Source organism: Squalius cephalus (genome assembly GCF_949319135.1).
Source record: "Squalius cephalus genome assembly, chromosome: 17".
NCBI classification, from domain to species: Eukaryota; Metazoa; Chordata; class Actinopteri; order Cypriniformes; family Leuciscidae; genus Squalius; species Squalius cephalus.
Genome location: NC_137138.1, coordinates 31252714 through 31277670, shown reverse-complemented (window position 1 = coordinate 31277670; position 24957 = coordinate 31252714). Strand labels below are relative to the sequence as shown.

The following is a 24957-nucleotide window of genomic DNA, read 5'->3' as shown; positions in this document are numbered from 1 at the left end:
TGTTCATGTTGAATCTCACATCATTTCACCATTTCATGTTTAGTTTCATTTAGTGTGCATGTTGATACTTTTAAACTAACCGACAGTTTCCTCAGGGAAGTAGCATTTCGTGACATGAGCATTTGATAAGTTTTGAGTGCTGCTAATCCAGAAAGCAATTCATACAAATGTCGCGTTTTCATAAACAAGTTCATTAAATGGAATTGTATTTCTATGGTCATGGCGTGAATAAAACTTATTTTTCAGTGTTATTTAATTATAAAAATATATATAAAGTTTTATGTATTCGTCATTAAATGAAAATAATCGCTGTTAATGTATTTTCTAATAAAATTGCATTGTGGGATATGTAGTTTCTAGATGATTCTCGTGACGCTGAGTTTACTGCGGAAGTACTGCACTGCGCAGTTTACGTGGAGTTTACAGCGTTATTTGTCCTGTGTGAGGTATTCTAATAAAATGTTATGTTATTTTATAGCTGTGTTGATATTTGTCTGTATTTTTGCTAGCTGCACTCTACTCTGTCGTCATTATAAAATGACTCTGTTTGAGAACCATAAATGCCTCTTGTCCAAGTAATTAGGTGTAGGCTATAATCTAATTAACTTAACAGGCTTTCATTGATATTGGAAGAAATTGACAAGTTTTGTTTGTGTGCACTGATATTTAATTAGACTTTTATATAATTTCAAGGCTACAACAAGTCAAAGCACTGGTCCAATATGTCAAAGATGGAAAGGATGAGTATTCTGGGAGTGAGGAGTTTTGGAGTTGAGGATAAAGACAAACAAGCGATCTCCTTCTTCAGCCCTCTCACGGTGCTTGTGGGACCTAACGGAGCTGGAAAAACGGTTTGTATATTGCTGTCAGTCATTATTTACATTTAAACCTAAGGCAGGTTTGAGAACCATATGGAGCGAATTATGTGCCATAATTAAACAAACAAATCCAGCATTTTGCAAACAAACTCGATCTACTTCGCAAAGGAAAACTCGACTTGCAAACAAACTCGTTCTGCTTTGCAAAGGAAAACTCGACTCGCAAACAAACAGAAAGCAATGTGCAAGTACAAAGGTCAGTTTGAGTGAAAATGCAGTGGAATAACAAATATGTATTGTGTTTTACAAATATAAATAAATGAGCCTAGATAATACTTCACAAATAAATACAAACCATCCTACAGATTGCATGTAACCTTTGAACAAATTACCAAAACATGTCTGTTATGATTGTGTGACACTTGGCTTTTTATGAGATCTCTCGGCTCGATTTTCTCACAAATCTGTCCAGGCAGATTTTCTCACAAATATGTCCAGGCAGATTTCCTCACAAATGCACTGAGCAACTTCCTCTTCTAAAACAGTAGATGGCGCTAAACTAGGGGATTAATTAGCGCTAGTCTCCCTGGAGAAGCAATGATTTGAAACGTACTCGGTTACTAACTTAACCTCGGTTCTCTCTAGAAGAGGGAACGAGTACTGCGTAAGATATCTTACGCTAGGGGAAAATCCTTTTTCCGCGAGATATTGAAGCCAAAAATTATCCTTAATTTTTCAATAATGCAAAACGCGTTGCGGCAGCATACAGACATAGGCGAGGCAGCTCGCGCGCCTATTGGCTGTTCTGCGGCAACTGCAGCAGCCTATCGAGCGAGGCCTGGCGTGACGCCAGACCCAATGAGGGTGCTTCGCGCCCGCTGCGTCACATCCCGCCGAAACGGGCGTGGTCTAGGCCTATAAATATAGCTCGCAGGCAGCTAATATCTGGTTTTTCATCATCGAAGCAACCAGAGCGTGTGCATGCACGGCAAGATACGCAGTACTCGTTCCCTCTTCTAGAGAGAACCGAGGTTACGTTAGTAACCGAGTACGTTCTCTTACGAGAGGTCTCTTGTACTGCGTAAGATATCTTACGCTAGGGGACCCAATGCAAGACGCCGTGCGTGCAGGGATCTGACACCATAGACCCAAGGGCGAAAGCCCGGGGTTCATATAGTGCACAATCACCCAGGGAACTCACAGGGAGTCCGGGAAGAGGGAGGGGCGAAACCGCACTCTTCCACACATAGCAGCGCCGCTTAGACGCTTGTTACATCATACAGACAGGGCGGGGTACGGCCTGAATTGATGGGAAAATGTGGGTCTTACACGCTTTACCCAAACACATTTTGCTCTATTATTTTACACTCGTTAATGAGCTGCGCTCAGCAAACACAGCATTCTGAGCTGATAGCATCAGGGCAGACAATACTGGTTATCTAGATCGACAGCAGCCTGGCCTGCAGGGCGGGAACCTCTAGGTTGTAAAACCTTATAAATGTAGACGGGGAGGCCCAGCCCGCCGCCGTACAAATATCTTGCAAGGCAATCCCACTCGACCAGGCCCACGAAGAGGCCATGCCTCTCGTGGAGTGGCGCTGAGACACAACGGGCACTGTATGCCCTTAGAAGCGTATGCTAGCGCAATAGCATCAACTATCCATCTGGATAGGCTCTGTTTCGACGCGGCTAGTCCTTTAGAGCGTCCGCTGAACGAAACAAAGAGCTGCTCTGTCTGTCTGAAAGCAGACGAGCGAGACACATAAGCTCGCAGTGCCCTGACTGGGCAAAGGAGGCTCGCGTCTCTTTCCTCATCAGGGACCGGTAGGGCTGACAGGGAAATGACCTGCGCCCTAAACGGTGTGTTGAGGGATTTTGGAACATAACCGTGCTTGGGTTTGAGTATAACCCTAGAGTCATTCGGCCCAAATTCCATGCACGTCGCGCTTACTGAGAGCGCGTGTAAGTCCCCTATGCGCTTCACTGAAGCGAGAGCCAGCAGAAACACGGTCTTGAAAGACAAATGTTTCAGATCAATCGTCTGCAAAGGCTTGAATGGGCCACCTTTCATGGCTTCCAGTACCGTAGAAAGGTCCCATACAGGGACTGAGGGAGGTCTGGGAGGATTCAGTCTTTTAGCCCCTCTAAGGAAGCGGATGACTAAATCGTTCCTTCCTATCGACTGACCAAGCGTTGTTCTTGAGAACGCTGCTATAGCCGCCACATAAACTTTGAGCGTGGAGGGGGTTCTACCCTTATCCAACAGCTCTTGTAGGAAGGAAAGCACCTCCGTCACTCCACAGTCTGTGGGTGACACGTCACGGGCTGTGCACCAGCCCGAAAACACTGACCATTTTGAGGAGTAGAGACGTCTCGTAGACGGAGCTCTAGCCTGTGTGATCGTGTTTATCACTCCCTTAGGGAGCTCAGCATGTACCCGTTGATGGCCCAGACATGAAGGGACCACAATTCCGGGTGAGGATGCCAGATCGAGCCGTAAGCCTGAGAGAGGAGGTCTCTCCTCACTGGCACTGGCCACGGGGCAGTGCTCGCTAGCTGCATCACGGCTGGGAACCAGGGCTGGTTCTTCCAGAGCGGCGCTACGAGCAGCACTGAGCATCCTTCTTCCCTTATCCGCTCTATCACCTGAGGCAGGAGAGAGACGGGGGGAAAAGCATAGAGCGGGCGGCGGGGCCATACGTGAGCCAGCGCGTCCCTGCTCTTGGAGAAAAACTCCGGACAGTGAGCGTTTTCTTGAGACGCGAACAGGTCTACTTCCGCTCTGCCAAATTTCCTCCACAGCAGTTGGACTGTCTGTGGGTGTAGAGACCATTCGCCTGCCGGAACATTGTTCCTGGACAGTCTGTCTGGTCCTATGTTTAGGAGTCCTGGCACGTGCGCTGCTCTCAGCGAGCACAGGTTGCACTGAGCCCACACCAGGAGGCGTTCTGCTAGCCTGTGCAGGTTCTTGGACCTGAGGCCGCCCTGGTGATTTATGTAGGACACCACAGACATGTTGTCCGAGCGGACCAGTACGTGGCGTCCTTTTATTTGGGGACAAAAACGCGTCAGCGTGTTGTCTACTGCCAGCATTTCGAGGCAGTTTATGTGCAGGAGCTTCTCCCGTTCTGACCACTGGCCGAAGAACGGTCTGCCCTCGAGCAGCGCTCCCCATCCCGAGGTGGATGCGTCCGTAGACACCACCTTCACCCTCGAGGAAGTCCCCAGGCTTACACCTGATCGGTACCAGTCGTCCGCTTTCCAAGGTTTCAGAGCTGCCACGCACTTCTGATTGACCTTGAGACGAAGCAAACCGGATGTCCACGCACGGCGTGGGACTCGCGCTTTCAGGCAGAACTGCAGTGGGCGCATGCGGAGCAGGCCCAGCTGGAGCACTGAGGATGCTGAGGACATGAGACCCAGCATCTTCTGAAATTTCTTGAGCGGGACAGATGCACCGCAGTGGAAAGAGTTCGCTGTGCGCTGAACGTCCGCCGCGCGCTGTGGTGATAGTCTCGCTATCATAGACAGCGAGTTCAGCTCTGTGCCCAGGAAAGATATCGTCTGACTGGGGGACAGGGAGCTCTTCGCCCAATTGACTCTGAGACCCAAATTCTCGAGGTGATCGAGTAAAATGGTCGTGTGCTCTATGAGCACTGAGCGAGATTGCGCTAGAATCAGCCAATCTTCCAAATAGTTCAGTACTCGCAAGCCCTTCATTCTGAGGGGTGCGAGCGCCGCGTCCATGCACTTCGTAAATGTACGGGGTGCCAGGGACAAACCGAACGGCAGGACTGTGTACTGATATGCCTGGCCCTCGAAGGCGAATCTCAAAAATCGCCTGTGACGTGACGCTATTTGTATTTGAAAATACGCGTCCTTCAGATCTATTGACACGAACCAGTCTCCTCGGCGAATCTGCGCGAGGATTTTTCTGATCGTGAGCATCCTGAACTGTCGCTTCACAAGCACTTTGTTCAGTTGCCTTAGATCTAGTATGGGTCTGAGACCCCCGTCTTTTTTCGGTACCAGGAAGTATCTGCTGTATAGCCCTCCTTCGCTCTGAACTTGAGAGAGAGGCTCTATGGCCCCTTTGCTCAATAGTTTCTCCACTTCGGCTCAAAGTAAATGTGTTACTTCTGTTTTTACCGTGGTCTCGACGCGCGCCGTACGGCGAGGGCGCCGGCGAAACTGCAGCGAATAGCCTCTTTTTATAATGTCTAGCACCCATTTCGAAACCCCGGGCAGCTTTGCCCATGCATCGGCATGAATAGCAAGGGGTTGAATACGAAGTGCGCTCCGTTCGCTCAGTGGTGGAGAGGCTTCGGTGTGCTGTAACACAAGCGTCGCGCTCGTGACATTCGAGGCAGGGGGCGCGCTGATAACAGCGGGCAGATTGCCCGCGCTCGACTCCTCTGCGGCGGTCAACCGAGAGGGGGAGGGCTGGGCGAGTCCCGTAGGAACTGTCATGTCTGTGTGTGGATGTGGGCGCGGGATAGCGGGCACATTTATCACACCGAAAGCATTTTTCGCTTGAGTAAAGCGAATGCCTGTTGGTTTCGTTTTTACAGAGACCGTGAGACATGCATAACGTAGTGTGTGTGGGCACTGGGTAGTGGGCACATTTACTACGTTTGATGCGCAATCGATCTGGGTCGATTTTATGTGCGCGAGCCTTGTGTGACAGGCTGTGCTTGTGTGTAGTGATGGGCACTGGGCAGTGGGCATTCTTTCTACACATAAAACACCATCGGCCGTGGCCGGGACACCAGAAAATACACTCTCTTGGGGATTTATCTGGGTAGCCGTAAAAACAGCTTTTGTGTGCAGGCAAGCGGGCAACAGAACCGGCTTGTTGGCTGCAGAAAACACTGGACCAGTCGCATTTGCTGGAACTGGACGAGCGAATAGCTTTGGTGGAAGTCCGGCCGCAGCGGGACTCGAACACCGTCGTTTTCCTAGGCGTGCTAGGACGACTTCGGGGCCTCGGGCTTCACCACAATCCTGGGCCGCGGGCCGCGCATGGTGGGGCGGCGGCCGGATGAGCGGGAGCGCTGTCTCGCGCCTCGGGCCTGGCGGCGCTGCGAAGTGGCGGCAGTGGGCGGTGGCTGGGGCTGTGAGCTCTGTGCAGACGGTTTCGCACGGCCTGCTGCAGAGCTGGAGCGCTTCGGGAGGAAGTGCTTCATTGCCTGTGACGCTTTCTGTACCTCGGCGAATCTCTCCGCAAAGTCCTTCACGGAGGATCCGAAGAGGCCGGTGGGAGAAAGCGGGGCGTCGAGGAACGCGGTGCGCTCGGACTCGGCCATCTCCGAGAGCGTCAGCCACAGGTGCCTCTCAGTCACGGTGAGAGAGGCCATAGTTCGCCCAATGGCCTGTGCTGCGGATTTAGTGGCACGGAGAGCGAGGTCCGTGGCGCTCCTCAAGTCCGGCACGCAGATCGCTTCAGGTCCCTTCTCATCCAGCTTACGGAGGAGATCGGCCTGGAAGATCTGAAGTGTGGCCATGGTGTGCAGCGCTGACGCAGCTTGCCCGGCGGCGGAGAAAGCACGGCGGAGCAGGCTTGACGTAGTGCGGCAAGCTTTGGAGGGTAGGGCCAGCTTAGCGCGCCGTCCAGCGGAAGGCGGGCATAAGTGGGCCGCTATCGCCTCTTCGACCGGTGGCAGCGAATGGTATCCCCTGTTCTTGGCATCGTCGACTGCAGAGAATGCCAGAGAAACAGATGGACGCACTCTAGCTGAATAGGGGGCGTTCCAGGATTTAGTGACTTCTTCGTGTAACTCAGGAAGAAAGGGCGCTGGTCTGGATGCAGGCGAAGCGTGCTCCCCAGGCAGGAAAAAGCCATCCAGCCGGGCGAAGACCGCTCGAGGCCGAGGCTCACCGCGGCCTGTGCGAGCACTCGCATGAGCTCCGTCTCGATTGACGCTCTCTTGCCTGACGAAGTGTGGGCAGGGGGCGCGAGATCCTCAGAGCTCGCCCAATCCTCACTGCCTGACGCCAGGATAGAGCAGGAATCCTCTTCTCCCAGCAGGGCTTCCTCGTCAGCGATGTCGACGGAAGCGGCGGCAGACAGCGGCCGCTGTCCGTCAGGAAGAGAGGCTGACGAAGCCGGTGAAGCAGGCGGGCGAACCGGCGAGCTTTGGCGGCTGGGGGAAGGTTCCGGGACCCGCTGGGCATGGCGTTTTTTACGGCGCGACACCGCGGCGGGCGGGGGAGCAGTCTCGGCGAAGAAGGCCAGGCGAGTCCTCAGAGTCGCCATGGGCAGTAGCTCGCAGTGAGGGCAGCCGCCGTCAGCGAGCACGAGAGCTGCATGTTCCTCACCCAGGCAGGAAACGCAGATCACATGGCGGTCCCCGTCGCTGAGTGTGGCTCTGCACGAGCCGCAGGAAGGCATCTTTAAAAAGACGCTGCTCTTTTAGTACGTGTCGCGGTAGCAACACACACACACACAATACAGAGAATGCAGAAAGTATATAGGCGCCGGAAAGCGCAGCAGGAAGGCAAGGAAGGCGGCGCGGCCAGCGACTTCAGTGACTCGTCCCGCTGAAGGTGCTCTCTCTCAACGGCGCGGCTTCTCTCCAGCTCCAGCGATGCGTGTGCTTCGCTTGAAGGATGAAAAATCAGATATTAGCTGCCTGCGAGCTATATTTATAGGCCTAGACCACGCCCGTTTCGGCGGGATGTGACGCAGCGGGCGCGAAGCACCCTCATTGGGTCTGGCGTCACGCCAGGCCTCGCTCGATAGGCTGCTGCAGTTGCCGCAGACCAGCCAATAGGCGCGCGAGCTGCCTCGCCTATGTCTGTATGCTGCCGCAACGCTTTTTGCATTATTGAAAAATTAAGGATAATTTTTGGCTTCAATATCTCGCGGAAAAAGGATTTCCCCCTAGTGTAAGATATCTTACGCAGTACGAGAGACCTCTCGTAAGAGAACTTGCCTTTGCCTACAGCTGAGGAAAATGACCGGTGAACGGGTGTGTTTCTGTCTTATTTGATCTATAATTAACCTTTTTGAGGTTTTCTTTTGCAAAATGTTTATTACATATCTAGACAGATTAGCACTTAGCAATTCACTCTCTCTAGGATAGGGGAATCTATAAGCTGAAAGCTCTATGATGAGCTATATGATGATATGTTGCTTTTTTAAATTTTTGTAAAAACGTTACATTTTTTTAAACTTTTTTTTTATATCACCACTGTGACGTATCGAACCAAACCGTGAAATTCGTGAACCGTTACATCCCAAATATATCTATATCTATATATATAGGCTATATATATATATATATATATAGGCTATATATATATATATATGTATGTATATATATATATGTATGTATATATATATATATATATATATATATATATATATATATATATATATATATATATATATATATATATACACTCACCTAAAGGATTATTAGGAACACCTGTTCAATTTCTCATTAATGCAATTATCTAATCAACCAATCACATGGCAGTTGCTTCAATGCATTTAGGTGTGTGGTCCTGGTCAAGACAATCTCCTGAACTCCAAACTGAATGTCAGAATGGGAAAGAAAGGTGATTTTAAGCAATTTTGAGTGTGGCATGGTTGTTGGTGCCAGATGGGCCGGTCTGAGTATTTCACAATCTGCTCAGTTACTGGGATTTTCACGCACAACCATTTCTAGGGTTTACAAAGAATGGTGTGAAAAGGGAAAAACATCCAGTATGCAGCAGTCCTGTGGGCGAAAATGCCTTGTTGATGCTAGAGGTCAGAGGAGAATGGGCCGACTGATAGAAGAGCAACTTTGACTGAAATTACCACTCGTTACAACCGAGGTATGCGGCAAAGCATTTGTGAAGCCACAACACGCACAACCTTGAGGCGGATGGGCTACAACAGCAATAGACCCCACCGGGTACCACTCATCTCCACTACAAATAGGAAAAAGAGGCTACAATTTGCACGAGCTCACCAAAATTGGACAGTTGAAGACTGGAAAAATGTTGCCTGGTCTGAGTCTCAATTTCTGTTGAGACATTCAGATGGTAGAGTCAGAATTTGGCGTAAACAGAATGAGAACATGGATCCATCATGCCTTGTTACCACTGTGCAGGCTGGTGGTGGTGGTGTAATGGTGTGGGGGATGTTTTCTTGGCACACTTTAGGCCCCTTAGTGCCAACTGGGCATCGTTTAAATGCCACGGCCTACCTGAGCATTGTTTCTGACCATGTCCATCCCTTTATGACCACCATGTACCCATCCTCTGATGGCTACTTCCAGCAGGATAATGCACCATGTCACAAAGCTCGAATCATTTCAAATTGGTTTCTTGAACATGACAATGAGTTCACTGTACTAAAATGGCCCCCACAGTCACCAGATCTCAACCCAATAGAGCATCTTTGGGATGTGGTGGAACGGGAGCTTCGTGCCCTGGATGTGCATCCCACAAATCTCCATCAACTGCAAGATGCTATCCTATCAATATGGGCCAACATTTCTAAAGAATGCTTTCAGCACCTTGTTGAATCAATGCCACGTAGAATTAAGCCAGTTCTGAAGGCGTAAGGGGGTCAAACACAGTATTAGTATGGTGTTCCTAATAATCCTTTAGGTGAGTGTGTGTGTATATATATATATATATATGTATTAGTGGTGGGCCGTTATCGGCGTTAACGTGCTGCGTTAACGCGAGACTCTTATCGCGTGATAAAAAAAATATCGCCGTTAATCTATTCTCCAAGTTGGGTTGGGAGATGGCTGTATACTACACAAGCTATGATGACGCAATCTACCCGCGGCCGCGAGGTAAACCCTATGGGTAAACCCGGCTGCAACGCATCATATTCGTCGTCATCTTAAGTAAACACGGCTGAAAGTGAAAGCTGGTGAAAAAGATCGGTGCAACATCCATTATTTGGACTTGGTTCGGATTTAAGCTGTCTGACAAACAGCAGGAAACTATAGACAGAGTGTGTGGGGTGACAGTTCGGTAAGTTAACACACGACTAATCCGTTCTGCCACCTCAAATTCAAAACGAAACATGATATCACTGAATACCTGCGCGCGCGTATTATTCCCAATATATCTTAGTGGTGTAGCACATAATCTCTGTCTGCGCCCGATTTTAAGAATCGTTGTTGTGTTTCTTTTTAACTGAAAAGACATCAGTTAGACAATATATTCTAATTTTAAATTTGGGGTTTCATAAGCTCCAAGCCATAATAAACATTAGACCTACTTAAGTCTCTGCAGCTAGTGTACTTAAATTTTATTTATCTGCAAAATTATGTTGTATAGGCTACTTACAGTTTTGCACAATATAGGCTATGTTCTCAAAACTACATAAGTTACACCCTTTAAAAAAAAAAAAAAAAAAAAAAACATTTACCAGTCGTTTAGCAGGGTCTGTGTAACCTGTTCTGAAATGGTTTTATTATAATATATATCGTTATCGCAAGAGGCTGCAATGTATATCACAATATAGATTTTAGGCCATATCGCCCATCCCTAATTGATAGCCTATAGTAGTTGATAATAACATAGGCCTACCTAATGTTGCCTACGGACGGTAACAGTACAGTAGTAACCTTTTAGAGTCTTTGAGTAGAACAGCTTTCTCAAGCAGTTTGTGATGCATTTTGGAAACAGGAGATGAGCCCCTGGTCTAATGCGCCACCTGGCTTGACAAACCCGTTCTCAAAGACTTACTTTTATAGTCATTATTTGGGTAGCACACATATTCTGAATGCCTTCGGCAGAATTCAAATGAGCCATTTTAATTTCAAAATTAATCTAGATTAAAAAAATTAATCTATGCCCACCTCTAATATATATATATATATATATATATATATATATATATATATATATGTGTGTGTGTGTGTGTGTGTGTGTGTGTGTGTGTGTGTGTATGTATGTGTGTGTGTGTGTGTGTGTATATATTGCAGAGTTTATTATAAATTATTTATCAAAATATATTCCCCTCCCTCTTGCAACAACATCTCTTCTCTGATGATGTGTCTACTGGCGTGAGGGCGGGGCAACCTGTCACTTACATGAGATCCACTAATAGCAAATCATACCCATCCATAAATACCAATTAGAAGAAATTCTACTCTGAGCTGTTTCTGTGGCAACACTAGCAGCGCAAAAATGAATCTGCAGCGGTCACATGGTAAAAATCACAGCTTTCAGAATGTTCAAATATTACACATAATTCCGAGTTCTATGGGCACGTGGACACGTTTTACAAGTTGGAATCTCGTGATGGCGTGAATCAAGTCCCGCCCTACATTTTTCTTGATCGAAAAGCCGTTTCACTTTGATATACGTCACAATAGGGAAGAAAAGACTATAACTTCCATTTTAAATGCCAACTTTAAAAGGAGAAATTAAAGGACAGAACTGTTTTAAATGTATGTCCCTTGGAATTAGAATTACAAGAATATAGCAGCAAGCAGCCTGCAATATAGCAATAAGACATGCCAACATGGCTGGGAGTGTCAGATCAACTGCAGCAAGGAGCAATTAAAGACATTTAAAGATGAATTTAAGCAAAATGGCTGAAAAATTATATAGCCTACCATCCATCCATTCATCTTCTTCCGCTTACCCGGGGCCGGGTCGCGGGGGCAGCAGTCTAAGCAGGGATGCCCAGACCTCCCTCTCCCTGGACACTTCCTCCAGCTCTTCCGGGGGGACACCGAGGCTTTCCCAGGCCAGCCGGGAGACATAGTCCCTCCAGCGTGTCCTAGGTCTTCCCCGGGGCCTCCTCCCGATGGGACGTGCCCGGAACACCTTCCCGGGAAGGCGACCCGGAAAAGATGCCCGAGCCACCTCAGCTGGCCCCTCTCGATGTGGAGGAGCAGCGGCTCTACTCTGAGCTCCTCCCGAGTGACCAAGCTTCTCACCCTATCTCTAAGGGATCGCCCAGCCACCCTGCGGAGGAAGCTCATTTCGGCCGCCTGTATCCGGGATCTTGTCCTTTCGGTCATGACCCACAGCTCATGACCATAGGTGAGAGTAGGAACGTAGATTGACCGGTAAATCTTGAGCTTCGCCTTGCGGCTCAGCTCTTTCTTCACCACGACAGACCGGTACATCGACTGCATTACTGCAGAAGCTGCACCGATCCATCTGTCAATCTCTCGCTCCATCCTTCCCTCACTTGTGAACAAGACCCCAAGATACTTGAACTCCTCCACTTGAGGCAGGAACTCTCCACCAACCTGAAGTGGGCAAGCCACCCTTTTCCGACTGAGAACCATGGCCTTGGATTTGGAGGCGCTGATTCTCATCCCAGCCGCTTCACACTCGGCTGCAAACCATCCCAGTGCATGCTGGAGGTCCTGGTTCGATGGGGCCAGCATGACAACATCATCCGCAAAGAGCAGAGATGAGATCTCCTGGCTGCGCCTAGAAATTCTGTCCATAAAAATTATGAACAGAACCAGCGACAAAGGGCAGCCCTGCCGGAGTCCAACATGCACCGGGAACAAGTCTGACTTACTGCCAGCAATTTGAACCAAGCTCCTGCTCCGGTCGTACAGGGACCGGATAGCCCTTAGCTAAGGGCCCCGGACCCCATACTCCCAGAGCACCCTCCACAAGATGCTGCGAGGGACACAGTCAAATGCCTTCTCCAAATCCACAAAGCACATGTGGATTGGTTGGGCAAACTCCCATGAACCCTCCAGCACCCTGGAGAGGCTATAGAGCTGGTCCAGTGTTCCACTAGGTGGCGCTGGTCCGAAACTTCTCAGGCTCCTTCAGAACATGGTGCTGATGACCCATACCAAGTTTCGTAACAATCCGTTCATGCGTTCATAAAATACAGCATTTTGGTACAAAATGCAAAATGGCCGACGCCTAAAATGGTTGATATGGCATGATGGCATGAATCTAATGAGACCACTTTTATGATTTTTGAACAAATTGTTCATAAGTTATAAGCAAAAATAGCCATTTTTCGTATCTCCGGACCAGTAGTGGGTGCTGCGCCGAAACGCAGCGTGTAGCCTCAGGTCATGCTTGTGATGACATATACCAAGTTTGGTCTGAATACGATAAAGCGTTGTGGAGATACAGCCTTGTGTCCAATTTGGGGTGCTCTATATCAGCGGTCCCCAACCATTTTTGCACCACGGACCGGTTTAATATCAGACAATATTTTCACAGACCGGCCTTTAAGGTGTGGCGGATAAATACAACAAAATAAAATGATACGACCGGCATAAAAACTGGGGTATTTTTTAAACATAATAATAAAAGTGAATCCAGTGTGTAGGCCTACTCGCAACTTTATTAGCAGCGTCCTCGTAACATCGCGCCAACAACATAACATGAGTAACATCCTCTCTGCCCCCTAACGCTCTCTGGTCGCAAAATAAAGGGCATGAAAAATACAACTCACTATAACGCTGAATCAGTGGGAGCCCTGAGCCTGTTTCTCTGTAACGAGACGTTCCCATCTAGGGCTAATGGGAGACAAGAAGTGTGTTGCTTATGTCCAGTCTACTCCGTAGTTTTGTTTTGGCTGCTGTCACTGCCGAAAACCCCGCTTCACACAGATAGGATGTCGGAAATGGCAACAGGGTTTTCAGTGCTGTTGTGGCAATCTCGGGGTATTCTGCCATGTCTTTTATCCAGAACACCGGCAGAGTTGTTGTCTCGAACATACTTTTAAGGCCGCCGTCATTTGCGATCTCCAGCAGTTGATCTTCTTCTTGCACAGACATGCTGGATTCACCTGGTTTGTTGACAAATGGGTCGCAAATCCATTCCTTGGCAGTTTGTGGGTCTTTTGTGGTTGGGAAGTAGCGCTCAAACTCTTTTAAAATCGTGCACCTGCTGGGAGAATGAAGGCTCGGGCTCAGTCTCTTCCAAAATCCCCTCCAATGTTGGAAACATGTCAAATATACCTCTGTTCACGCGCCGTCCCCACAAATCCAGTTTGGCTTTAAATGCAGCTACTTTATCAGCCAACTTGAAGACTGTTGTCATTTTCCCCTGAAGGGACAGATTGAGTTCATTGAGCAGGTTGAATATGTCCCATAAGTAAGCGAGTTTTACGACCCATTCCCCGTCACTGAAATGTGTACGGCTCCAGTGGGTAAATAAAGGCCTTCAGTGTTTTTGTAAGAAAAATACCCATATTTATAATCTAAAATAACTATATTCCGCCAGACGACCGCACACATACTATGTAATTCGACTTGCGCCACAAGAGTAACCTGTGATGCATATGACGTTGGATGTAGGAGTATTGTAAGCTTAGAAACCTCTCGCAGAAATCCTCCGACATTTCTCTTCAAAATTGCTAATTCGTGACCGGTGTTTTGTTTAGCTCTTGCCTCTGTTTACTACTGTTTAGTTTCAAGTTTTCTCCAGCCATTCACTGTCATTATAAAGCTTGGAAGAGCCAGGACATTTTTTTAATATAACTGATTGCATTCGTCTGAAAGAAGAATGTCATATACAAATTTCATTACGCTGTGCGTCGGGTCAGGGGTTAGTCTTCCACCGTAAATTAATGTGTACGGCCGTCTGGCGGAAGTTAGTGATTATAGTTTATAAAGTTTTAAATATGGGTATTTTCCTTAGAAAAAACGCATGGCTTCACTTCAGAAGGCCTTTATTAACCCCCTGGAGTAAAAGTTGAGCACTTTTATCATGAATGGATGCACTTTTTTGGGTTTCAAGTTTTCTCCAGCCATTCACTGTCATTATAAAGCTTGGAAGAGCCAGGACATTTTTTTTAATATAACTGATTGCATTCGTCTGAAAGAAGAATGTCATATACACCTAGGATGACTAATTTTCCTTTTTGGGTGAACTATCCCTTTAAAGACATGCATAATTCTTACTAAAATACCTGAGATAGCTTGATGAACACAGATATATTATTGCTATCATCTGTTTGTCTTCATGTTTCATCAGTCAAAACATCTCTATTTGCATGTTATGATATCCATATAAGGCATTTCCTGAAATGTCATAAGTTTTATACTTCTATGAATCTCACTTGTGGACTTTCTGCGTGAGGGATGAATCAGTATGTACTGGGCTTCCAGTATGAATGAAACAGATGGCATGTGAGCGATCCATACCGCTATCATCTCCCCATTTTGGGTAAAAATAGAAAAATAATACTAAAGTACTTTGTAACGTAGTTACTTGAGTAGTTTTTAAGCAAACTACTTATTTACTCTTACTTTAGTCATATTATTTTTCAGTACTTAAGTAGCAATACTTGGTAACACTTTAGATAACACTTTATTTTACAGTGTCATTGTTACAGTGTAATTATATATTTAAGTACTGAGTAATAATAATTAACAACATGTACTTCCTATAGGGTTAGGGTAGGATTAGGATTTGGTTGAGGGTTAATTGCATGTAATTATGCATAATTTACTCTTATTACTATGGTAAGTACATGTAACCTATGTAACAAGGACACTGTAAAATAAAGTGTGGTCCCACTTTACATTAAGTGGCCCTAATACCTGTGAACGTACATGGTAACTACATGTGTACATAGTATGTAACTACAGTGTAATTACAAACTGGTATATAGTATCTACAGCATAATGTTTGTTTAACTACACATATGTAACGACCCACAGAATGGTATGTGTAAGTACAAATGTGTAACAAGGACATTGGTAACAACACTTTTGTTCACTTCAGTAAGTACACATGTGTAACAGGAATTATGTAACTACAATTTTGTAGTTAAAGTGTGTGAAAAGTGTGTGAACATTCGCAGGTTCCCACCTCCTTCTTCCCATAGCAACATACCATGTTACAGCGTTTATAGAGTAACCCTTTCGCTGATTGTTTACAGTTTAACAGAAGTTACTCCCATAATTCACACAAAGCGCCATGGGGCGCAGGAATAAGGTGGATATATGAACAATTTCTTTTTATGAATTTCCAGACCATCATTGAGTGTCTCAAATACATCACTTCAGGAGACTTTCCACCAGGAAGTAAAGGAAGCGCCTTTGTCCACGATCCCAAAGTAGGTCCTTGACAGGAGTAATTCAAGTAAACAAATTTAAGCTGTTATAGAAATGTTCTCAATTACACATATTTTTGCTTGTCTTATTCAAACTTGCAAACACTGGTTCGTATTGTCCATGCAAGAGCTGGGCAGTAGGACACTTAGTTTTTAAAGAGTTTTATAGATAATGTTGGTCTGTTGTAGGATGTTCATGAAACGGATGTACAGGCACGGATCAGACTCCAGTTTAGAGATATGAATGGCGATGCTGTGTTAGTCCAGAGGTCTATGCAAAGTACACAGAAGGGAAAGAAAACTGAGTTCAAATTCCTTGAGGGTTTCATCAAGTAAGTTGTCTTTTACTTGTCTCTTATGCTCACCAAGGCTTCATTTATTTGAGCAAAAATACGGTAAAAGTAGCAATACTGTAAAAATATTATGTTCCCATTCAGTCAGTCACATTTGACGTTACGATGATACTGATGTAATGGGGTCTCGCCTGGGAGCCCAATCACCTCCAAGTGGTAACAAAACGAGCCAATGGACATTGGCCAGTGAGATTTGCATGCCGAATCACACCCACCCAGACAATACGGGTATAGATAGGACCGGTATACTCAATTCATAATACTTTGCTTCTAAGCCGAGTGGTTGTCAAGCGATCGCTCATCTCTAGATCACCTTCACAGAATAGTGCAAATTTTCTAAAGAAAATGTAGAGAGCAAAACAGCAATTTTCATTGCTATTAGGAGTTCTACACCAAAAACAGCAATTGTTATTGCTACTGTTTGCTTTCCTTTCAGCTCGTCGTGGGTTCTACTCAGCTGGTGTGAAGGCGCATTTCAGCTGTGTGTGCTTTCAGTGCGCTGGGCACAGACAGCACAGCATTCGTCCCTGGGCGCTTCAGCTAAAAGAGCTGTATCCCTAAAAGAGCAGCATGAGCGGTCAGCGTCTTTTTCAAGATGTCTTTCCGTCCGTGTGTTTCTGGGTGTGGTCGTTTGCTGAGAGAGCATTCGTGGATGGTAAGTCCATGTTAGCGCTGCGGTCGCGACTCTCCTTCTTTAATAAAGAGGGACGAGTCCCCTCACCTGATACCCAGCCCCCTGCCGCTTTTCATAGTAGAGCCGCGGTCTGGTTAGCACTCTGGAAGCGTTTCCCCCCATTTCCCAGGCCTGCCTCTTTGGCGACACTGTCGAGGACTTTGCCCATCAGGGATTTCCCCTGCGGCTGCACCGGCTCCGGGAAGACCGGAGGCATCCCATCCGCCCGAGCCACCTGCAGCCCATCCAGGCCGCTAAACCCTCGAAGAAGCAAACATCAAAGCGGCCCTGAGACGGGTGGCCCTGAGATGGAAGGAGCTGCTCTATTCCAAGAGACGGTAATGGCACCGCTCCTTCCCACGGAGGAGGGCCCGGTGGAAAATCCTGCTACTCCGGGATGCTGTGCTTCCCGGATTGTGCCCCATTGCTCCTCACTGCGCCAAGCACCCCACCGCCCTCCCACGTGGTTACATCTGTTGTCCCTTTGGTGCCACTCATTCGGAGTTTGGGTGCCTGACTAGCGCTTCCCAGCTCGTCCCGTTTGCTCATTCAGACAATCAGACTTGGCTATGTGATTCAGTTCGTCAGGCGTCTCCACAGGTTCAGTGGCGTCCTATTTACCTCTGTAGCAGGGAAAGACGCCCCTCCTGAGCCTACGTCCCACTGGCCGAGATTAAGTCTGGATTCTACAGTCCATAATTCATAGTACCCAAAAAGGGCGAGGGGTTACGCCAATCTTGGACCTGTGTGTCTTGAGTTGGGTCCTTCACACGCTCCCGTTCAAGTTGCTCACGTGCGTTCACTCCCAGGATTGGTTTGCAGCTATCGACCTGAAGGACGCATACTTTCTTGATTCTCCCTTGACACATACCATTTCTTCGCTTTGCTTTTGAGGGTCGAACATATCAGTATAAGGTCCTTCTCTTTAAGCTGTTCCTGTCTCCCCATGTCTTTACCAAAGTTGCAGAAGCTGCTCTTGCCCTGCTCAGGGAGGTGGGTGTTTGCATACTTAACTATCTCGACAACTGGCTCATCCTGGCCCAGTCATGAGATCAGTTATGCGAACACAGGGACTTGGTGCTCAGGCACCTCACCCATCTGGGGCTTCAGGTCAACTGGGAAAAGAGCAGAGCATCTCTTTACTTTGTGTGGAGTTGGACTCGGTCAATATGACAGCGACCTTCAACAACCAATATCAATTGCCTCGAGTTGCTAACAGTATTCCTTGCCCTGCTCTGGCTCTGAATGTTGCTGCACGGCAAGCATGTACTGGTCCGAATGGACATCACTTCGACCGTAGCGTACATCAGCCATCAGCGTGGTCTACGCTCCCGTTGCATGTTGCAACTCGTCCGCCATCTCCTCCTCTAGAGTCAGCTCAGGTCGCTGTGCGTCATTTATATACCGGGTAAGCTCAATCGTGCGGCAGGTGCGCTCCACGACAGCTCTCCCGGGAAGACTAGTAAGAGTAACACCTTCTGTCCTGGCTGGAACTGATTCTGTGCCTGTTGTTTCGCCTGGAGGTTTTCTTTCGCATATTCTTAAAGGGTTTGCTTAAACCTTTCCACCTGGCTGTCTGTCTGTGGGTGGTATGGGCTTGTTCTGATGGTGGTGCTGCTGTTGGTTCAGTTGCCCCATGAGCCATGGTGTAAAGTTAGTGCCTTGGTCCGTCAATATCTCCTTTGGTAATCCTACCCTGGAGAAGAGTTGAACAAGGTAATGGACGATTTTTGGTGTGGTGACAGTATGGAGTGGGAAAGCCTCTGGATACCTCCTTTGCGTTGTCACTGATTACCAAGGTGTACTGGTAACCTGCACTGCTTTTATCCAATGGCCCCACAATGTCCATGGCGATCCGCCTGAAAGGTTCAGAAATTACAGGGAGCAAGGGTGCTCTGCTCTGCCGGGTCACAGCACTGGTTTTCTGACATGTGGTGCATGTGTTGCAGTGTGTCAGTACATCAGTATATAATGTTGGCCAGTGAAAACTTGTGCTGATGCGTCCATATGTCTTTTGTTGGTCTAGATCAGTGTTTCCCAAATTTTTTCCAGTCACGGCACCCTTTTAAAATTGAAAGAAATTTGTGGCACACTACACTAGTGTCACGATACTACTTTGATACGATACCTTGAAATGTATCGATTTTCAACACCACAGGGAAGAACCGCCTACTGTCATATATTCTTGATATCTCTTTTCTTTTTTTGTCCATCCATTGAAAGGAATCAGTAATATTTTCTGAAGAGATCACTTTATATGATGACATATTTGATTAAGGCTTTTATTCATATATAAACATTGCTCAATTACCATTGCAAATCTCAATACAAATCGCAAATTACTGTTTGCTCACTCAGTGTATTTGTGTTTTATGGCTTATTTTTAATAATGTTTTTAATATATTTTATAATGTAACAATTTCACAGTTAAGCTCCAAATTAATGTAGAAACAACAAAGACAGTATATTTTAAATCATTGTTTTATGGCATATTTTTATGAATAAAGGCCAGTATCACTGATACCAATACTGCTACTGATGTCTTCAATGATTAATTTTTTTCCAATTTTAAACATTAATTATCACCATTCAACACTACAATATAATTGAAAGCTATCAAATTTTAACATTATTAGGCTCCAAAAAATATAAAAACTTTTAATTTAAGTCAACTTAAAACAATCTTCACATAAGCCCATAATAAATGTCATATTTACCTGTGCCCATCCTTACAGGTAGGGCAATTTTTATTAGCAATTTTAAAATTTTAAAAACACGGCAACCCATCTCTCGACACGCGGCACCCCGTTTGGGAAACGCTGGCCTAGATGACCAGCCCATGGAACTGTGTGTGCTAAGTGCAAGACAAGTTGATGAGTACAACAAGTACAACAAGACAGGTCACACCATTGGCTTGAAAATACAACACATTATTCAATAGCTTGTACTTCTCATTACACAGACCTGGATGGTTTAGCCGAAGCAGCTTTTTCAAACAAAGATTTCAAAGTCTCATAATTTCTTTGTAACGCCACAATATTCCCTGGTACCCGCCAGCCACTAACATCGAGACCCTCTACAGAAGCATCAGAGGCTGGTGTACTGAGGTAGTTCTCAAGCTTTCTTTGTCGGCGTGACTTTTTCGGGCCCTTGGTCCCGCCCTACAACAGACTACCATCAAGTTCTGACAGCGGCTGAAGACCTGCCCTGGCCTGCGACCAAGTAATGGCAGGGCAGGAGATGACACTTTCACAAGGGTTACAGTGGCAACATTTTCAGAGACTTTTATCAGTGGCTTGTAAAAGTTAATTTAACACTGTCAAGTCTTGTCCTAGAATTATGTCTGTAGGCAAACTGTCTACTATAGCAACATTCAACAGGTACATTTTACAGTTGGTAGTCAACCAGAATAATACTTTTACCGGCGCCATTCCTGCTGGGATTATATTGGGGATGTGTGTTTGCTGCATTTTACCACTAAGTGGCGCTATAATCACAGACTTTGAAAAGTGTCAGTTTATTGTCTCTAGTGCATAATCTGCCGCGGTTCATTGAGAGCTGTGATAGCAGGTAAATTCAAGTGAAACATTTTAGTTAAACGACTTCATAACAACAATACTGAAATTACAGTACAAATTTAGAACTGAAACAAATGTAGGCTTCTATTATTGCATTAAATTTAAGTAGTTAAGTAGGCTAAATGTTATCATTGTATGCACAGTTTTTCTATAAAGGCTATGCATCTCAATAGGTTATGCGTCTATATAGGTATTAGCGTATACTTCATGTTATTTTAATTTGTTATTAGATTTATTAACTGAAACATAACAGTGAAATAAATGAAACTAAATGATCGTTAAATTAAAACATTATCAGGACTTGCTAACCGATGTTAGCAGCATTTTTGTTTTAGCATTCTTTATTATTTTAAGAATTAAATTGCTTACAGTAGGTTGTTATTATGATTAGCATAATTTTCTTTAATAAATAATGAAAACAGTTCAACATAAAACATTGCAATAGAAAAATGTTACATCAATAAGGCTTTCCATGAGCGTAAAATGTTAAGCTTAAAGACGATAGCTCTGTCGTCAACGCTACAACATGTACCTCGTGGGGCTTGAAGTGTTCAAAACTCAGCTCTATAAACTAATTTCATAATTTTGTCTTTATTTTAATATTTGTCAAAAATAAAAACTTTTGTGCATTTATTGATTCGAAACACTTTTCGGAGGTTTGTTATTCATTGTCTGTCATTTTTATTAACACGCGTTTAGATGATAACATTGTAGACCCTAGAGCTATGCTGTTAACCAATGTTGGTCGACAGCTTTTATCTTTTACCGTTCTTGATGATTAAATAGGTAACTGTTTATTAAAGTCAAGGGTTTTGTTTAATTATTAATGGCACATTACAACATAAATTTGCTACATTCCAGTAGAGCCTCTGCTGCACAGACGACAAAATCTTCTGGTGCTGTTGAAGGCAGATTTCTGAAGGCAGAAATTTAGATGACTGACAGTGATACCCATAGCAACGAAAGAACAACACAGAACAACACAGAAAAAGACTCTTAACATTTTGTTGACTTGGCTACAATAAAAATTAATTAACTAATTAGTATTGCTTTCAATATAAAAAAAACAATGAAAATGTAAAAGAACACTAAAATTATAATATAACCCTGTCGTACATTTCAATGTTTAAATAGAGTCGGAACAATTGTAACAAATTATTTAGCCTTTTGTTTCTTAAAAGAAACAGAACACCTTGTTGAATTCACCTTACAATAAAACAAGGTTGATTGCGAATTAAAGAGCTCTGTATCTGCTGCTCACTCGCATTCGTTTAGTTGGCATGAACGTGTTTCGTCAACAGTTTATGTTTAGATAATGGCATGTTGTTGACAATCATACACACTGCTCAAACATTCTAAAACCAGTTGAAACAACTGGATTGAACACTTCAAATAAAAAAAATAATAATATGAAAACCTTCAATTTAATTTAATTTAAACCTTTAGCTAATTTAGATAGGGCCTACATTTGGACACATCGAGAGATTTATCCTGAAAGGAACTTTTCCTTTTCCTGCTCTTTAAGATAAAATCTGTATCATCCAGCTATCCAACACTCTCCATGTGAAAGAGGGGCAATTAACACTTTATTGTCCTGCACCCCCACGATAAAGCCACTGAACTGCCCCTCCAAACCTCCCACAGGCATGAGTCTGAGACTAACTTAAAACAAAGAGAAGTCGCAATTCACACTTAAATCGCTATTCTAGCATTATTAAAGTGTTGATAATGAAGGAATTAAATAATTTAGGCTACATGTAGTAATATTTTTGTCATAAAAGTTTATTAACTTAATGTTTCATTATTTCAATAATTGAAGAATTAAAACACTACTACGGTTTAGGCCAGCTTTTTCCAAGCAAAACTAAATACAAGCCTCAAACTCATGTTCATTTGTTGTCATGAACAAAATGTACAACTCAATATTAAATTCCACAGGGTTCTTTGGATCCTTACAACCAGGGTGCGAATTGTGAATAAAGCAGAGGGCGGATATTTTTTTATTTATTCATATAAATCTCGAACCACAGTGGGATATTTCGTGCTGCTGTTAAACTAAATAACATTTATAGAATAATTATGAACTTAAATTAAACAATATCGCAACATTTCAACAAAGAAATTATTTGATCTGTTTTTACATTTTAATTCAGGGCAATTTACATTTCATTTGAGCGAGATTTTCACTCTTGCATTGTCCTTTCCTCATTGGGAAGTGCATATTTGAATAGATCCTCTGTGCCTCTCGTTGGTTTCATACATAATCAGAAAATATTTGTTCACTTTTAAAGCTTTAGACATGTTTCTTATCGTGACTGAGTTGAGGCAAGTGGCCTAGTTTCGGTTCCTTTTTGTGACGTGCAGTTCCCGGAGACAGAGACGACAGAAAACGTTTTTTCGTTAGCCTATTGTGAGTGTATAGCCTACATGAATAAAAGTAGACCTTTTGCAGTTTAACTCAGAATGACTCTTATCTGTATGATCAAAAAAATCACAGAGTGTATTAAGTTATTTTAGCTGTTATGAGAAAAATGAAACCAAGTGAACGCGCCGCCGCGTCTGTCGAGCGCTAATTCAACATGCCAGAATAAAACCCGATTTTATAATGCTATAATGCCACTCGCCCTGGTGTGCCAAATAACTCAATTATAAACTTCAATATTTCAATCAAACAATATCAAAATGCTATGTGACATTTTGAAAAGACATGCATGCATTAAGGTCACTGCAACCAGGATCGTAACTGAAACATGTTATCTCTCAATACAGGAGCAGAAGCGCTGGTTCTGATTTTATTGTTTGTCATTTAAACGTGCGTGTTGCATATCTTTATTTTATATTTTTTATATGGTCTATTGGTGAAGTAGCATTAATAGGAAGTCAAGTCAAGTCAAGTCATCTTCATTTATATAGCGCTTTTAACAACGTAGATTGTTTCAAAGCAGCTTCACAGAGATAAGCGTATAATTTAAGGTAACAGAGATTGTTTTGGCTTTATAGCAGAGTTAAGTTATTTTCCATCTAAAGTTAGTTTTGATTGATTTGCTTCCGTCGCAACGATCATTTGTTATTAAATTAGGGGCCGCTAAGACGACACCATTCCCTCTACACAGACTTTAAACGCGAACCTGTGAGAAACGCTGATGATGTTCACATGCGCATTTAGAACGGGTTCTATAGTTATGTGCATTTGAAAATACGCAGGTTTGGAATTCCCTACAAGCCAAGCCTAAACAAAGTACTTGTCTTTCCTTATAAATTTTGATAAAGAATTTTATTTTATTTTGTTGCTTTGGGGTAGGAACGCGAAACGAATTTCCCGAAAACGCCTTATCTGTAGAGTGGTAGAGGGATCCTCCATAGGGAGAGACTAGTTGGCACTTCAGCACTGCGTTGTCATCGGGTCCAGGCGAAGGTCCTTCATCAGATCTGGATACGGCCCGGATCCGGCAGGCTGCGGGAAAACCTCGGGATAAACACAGACACTAAAATTAGCGTAGATGCCATTCTTCTCATGATGTAACGAGTACATCAGGATTTATGGGAAGTGTTCCCGGTTCCGGCTGACCTAATCTATGCAGCCTAACATTAAATTATAGAAGTCTATAATGTATTATGTGAATGCTAGGTCAAAGAGATGTGTCTTTAATCTGGCTTTGAACTGACAGAGTGTGTCTGCTTCCCGGACAATGGTAGGAAGACTGTTCCAGAGTTTTGGTGCTAAATAGGAAAAGGATCTACCGCCAGCAGTCGATTTTGATATTCTAGGTATTATCAACTGGCCGGAATTTTGAGATCGCAATAGACGTGAAGGACAATAATGCGTTAAGAGCTCGCTCAAGTACTGCGGAGCTAAACCATTTAGTGCTTTGTAAGTAATCAGCAATATTTTAAAATGTATGCGATGTTTAATAGGGAGCCAGTGCAGTTTTGACAGAACCGGGCTAATATGGTCATACTTCCTGGTTCTGGTAAGAACTCGAGCTGCTGCGTTTTGAACTAGCTGTAGTTTGTTTATTAAGCGTGCAGGGCAACCACCCAGTAGAGCATTACAATAATTTAGCCTTGATGTCATGAACGCATGAACTAATTGTTCCGCATTTGTCAATGAGAGCATATGGCGTAATTTAGATATATTTTTAAGATGGAAAAATGCAGTTTTACAGATACTAGACACGTGACTTTCAAATGAAAGATTGGTATCAAAGAGCACACCCAGGTTCCTAACCGACGACGAAGACTTAACAGAGCAGCCATCAAGTGTTAGACAGTATTCTAGGTTATTACGTGAGGAAGTTTTTTGTCCAATAATTAGAAACTCTGTTTTTTCAGAATTTAGAAGTAGGAAATTACGAGTCATCCAATTTTTTATATCTGCTATGCATTCCGTTAATTTTATGAATTGGTAAGTTTCGTTAGGTTTTGAAGAAATATACAGCTGAGTATCGTCAGCATAACAGTGAAAGCTAATTCCATGCTTCCTAATGATATCTCCTAATGGTAGCATGTACAGAGTGAA

General features: G+C 44.5%; 1 protein-coding gene across 1 annotated transcript in view; it reads left to right on the top strand.

Moving 5' to 3' along the window:
* Positions 1-383: 383 nt before the first annotated feature.
* Positions 384-24957, top strand: part of LOC307144550 (DNA repair protein RAD50-like) — a 100825-nt gene continuing 76251 nt past the window's right edge. The window contains exons 1-4 of the mRNA XM_079846988.1: positions 384-446; positions 694-851; positions 15754-15837; positions 16024-16166. Coding sequence (XP_079703114.1) covers positions 723-851; positions 15754-15837; positions 16024-16166 — 356 coding nt within the window. The 5' untranslated portion in view covers positions 384-446; positions 694-722. The remainder of the gene's footprint in view (positions 447-693; positions 852-15753; positions 15838-16023; positions 16167-24957) is intronic.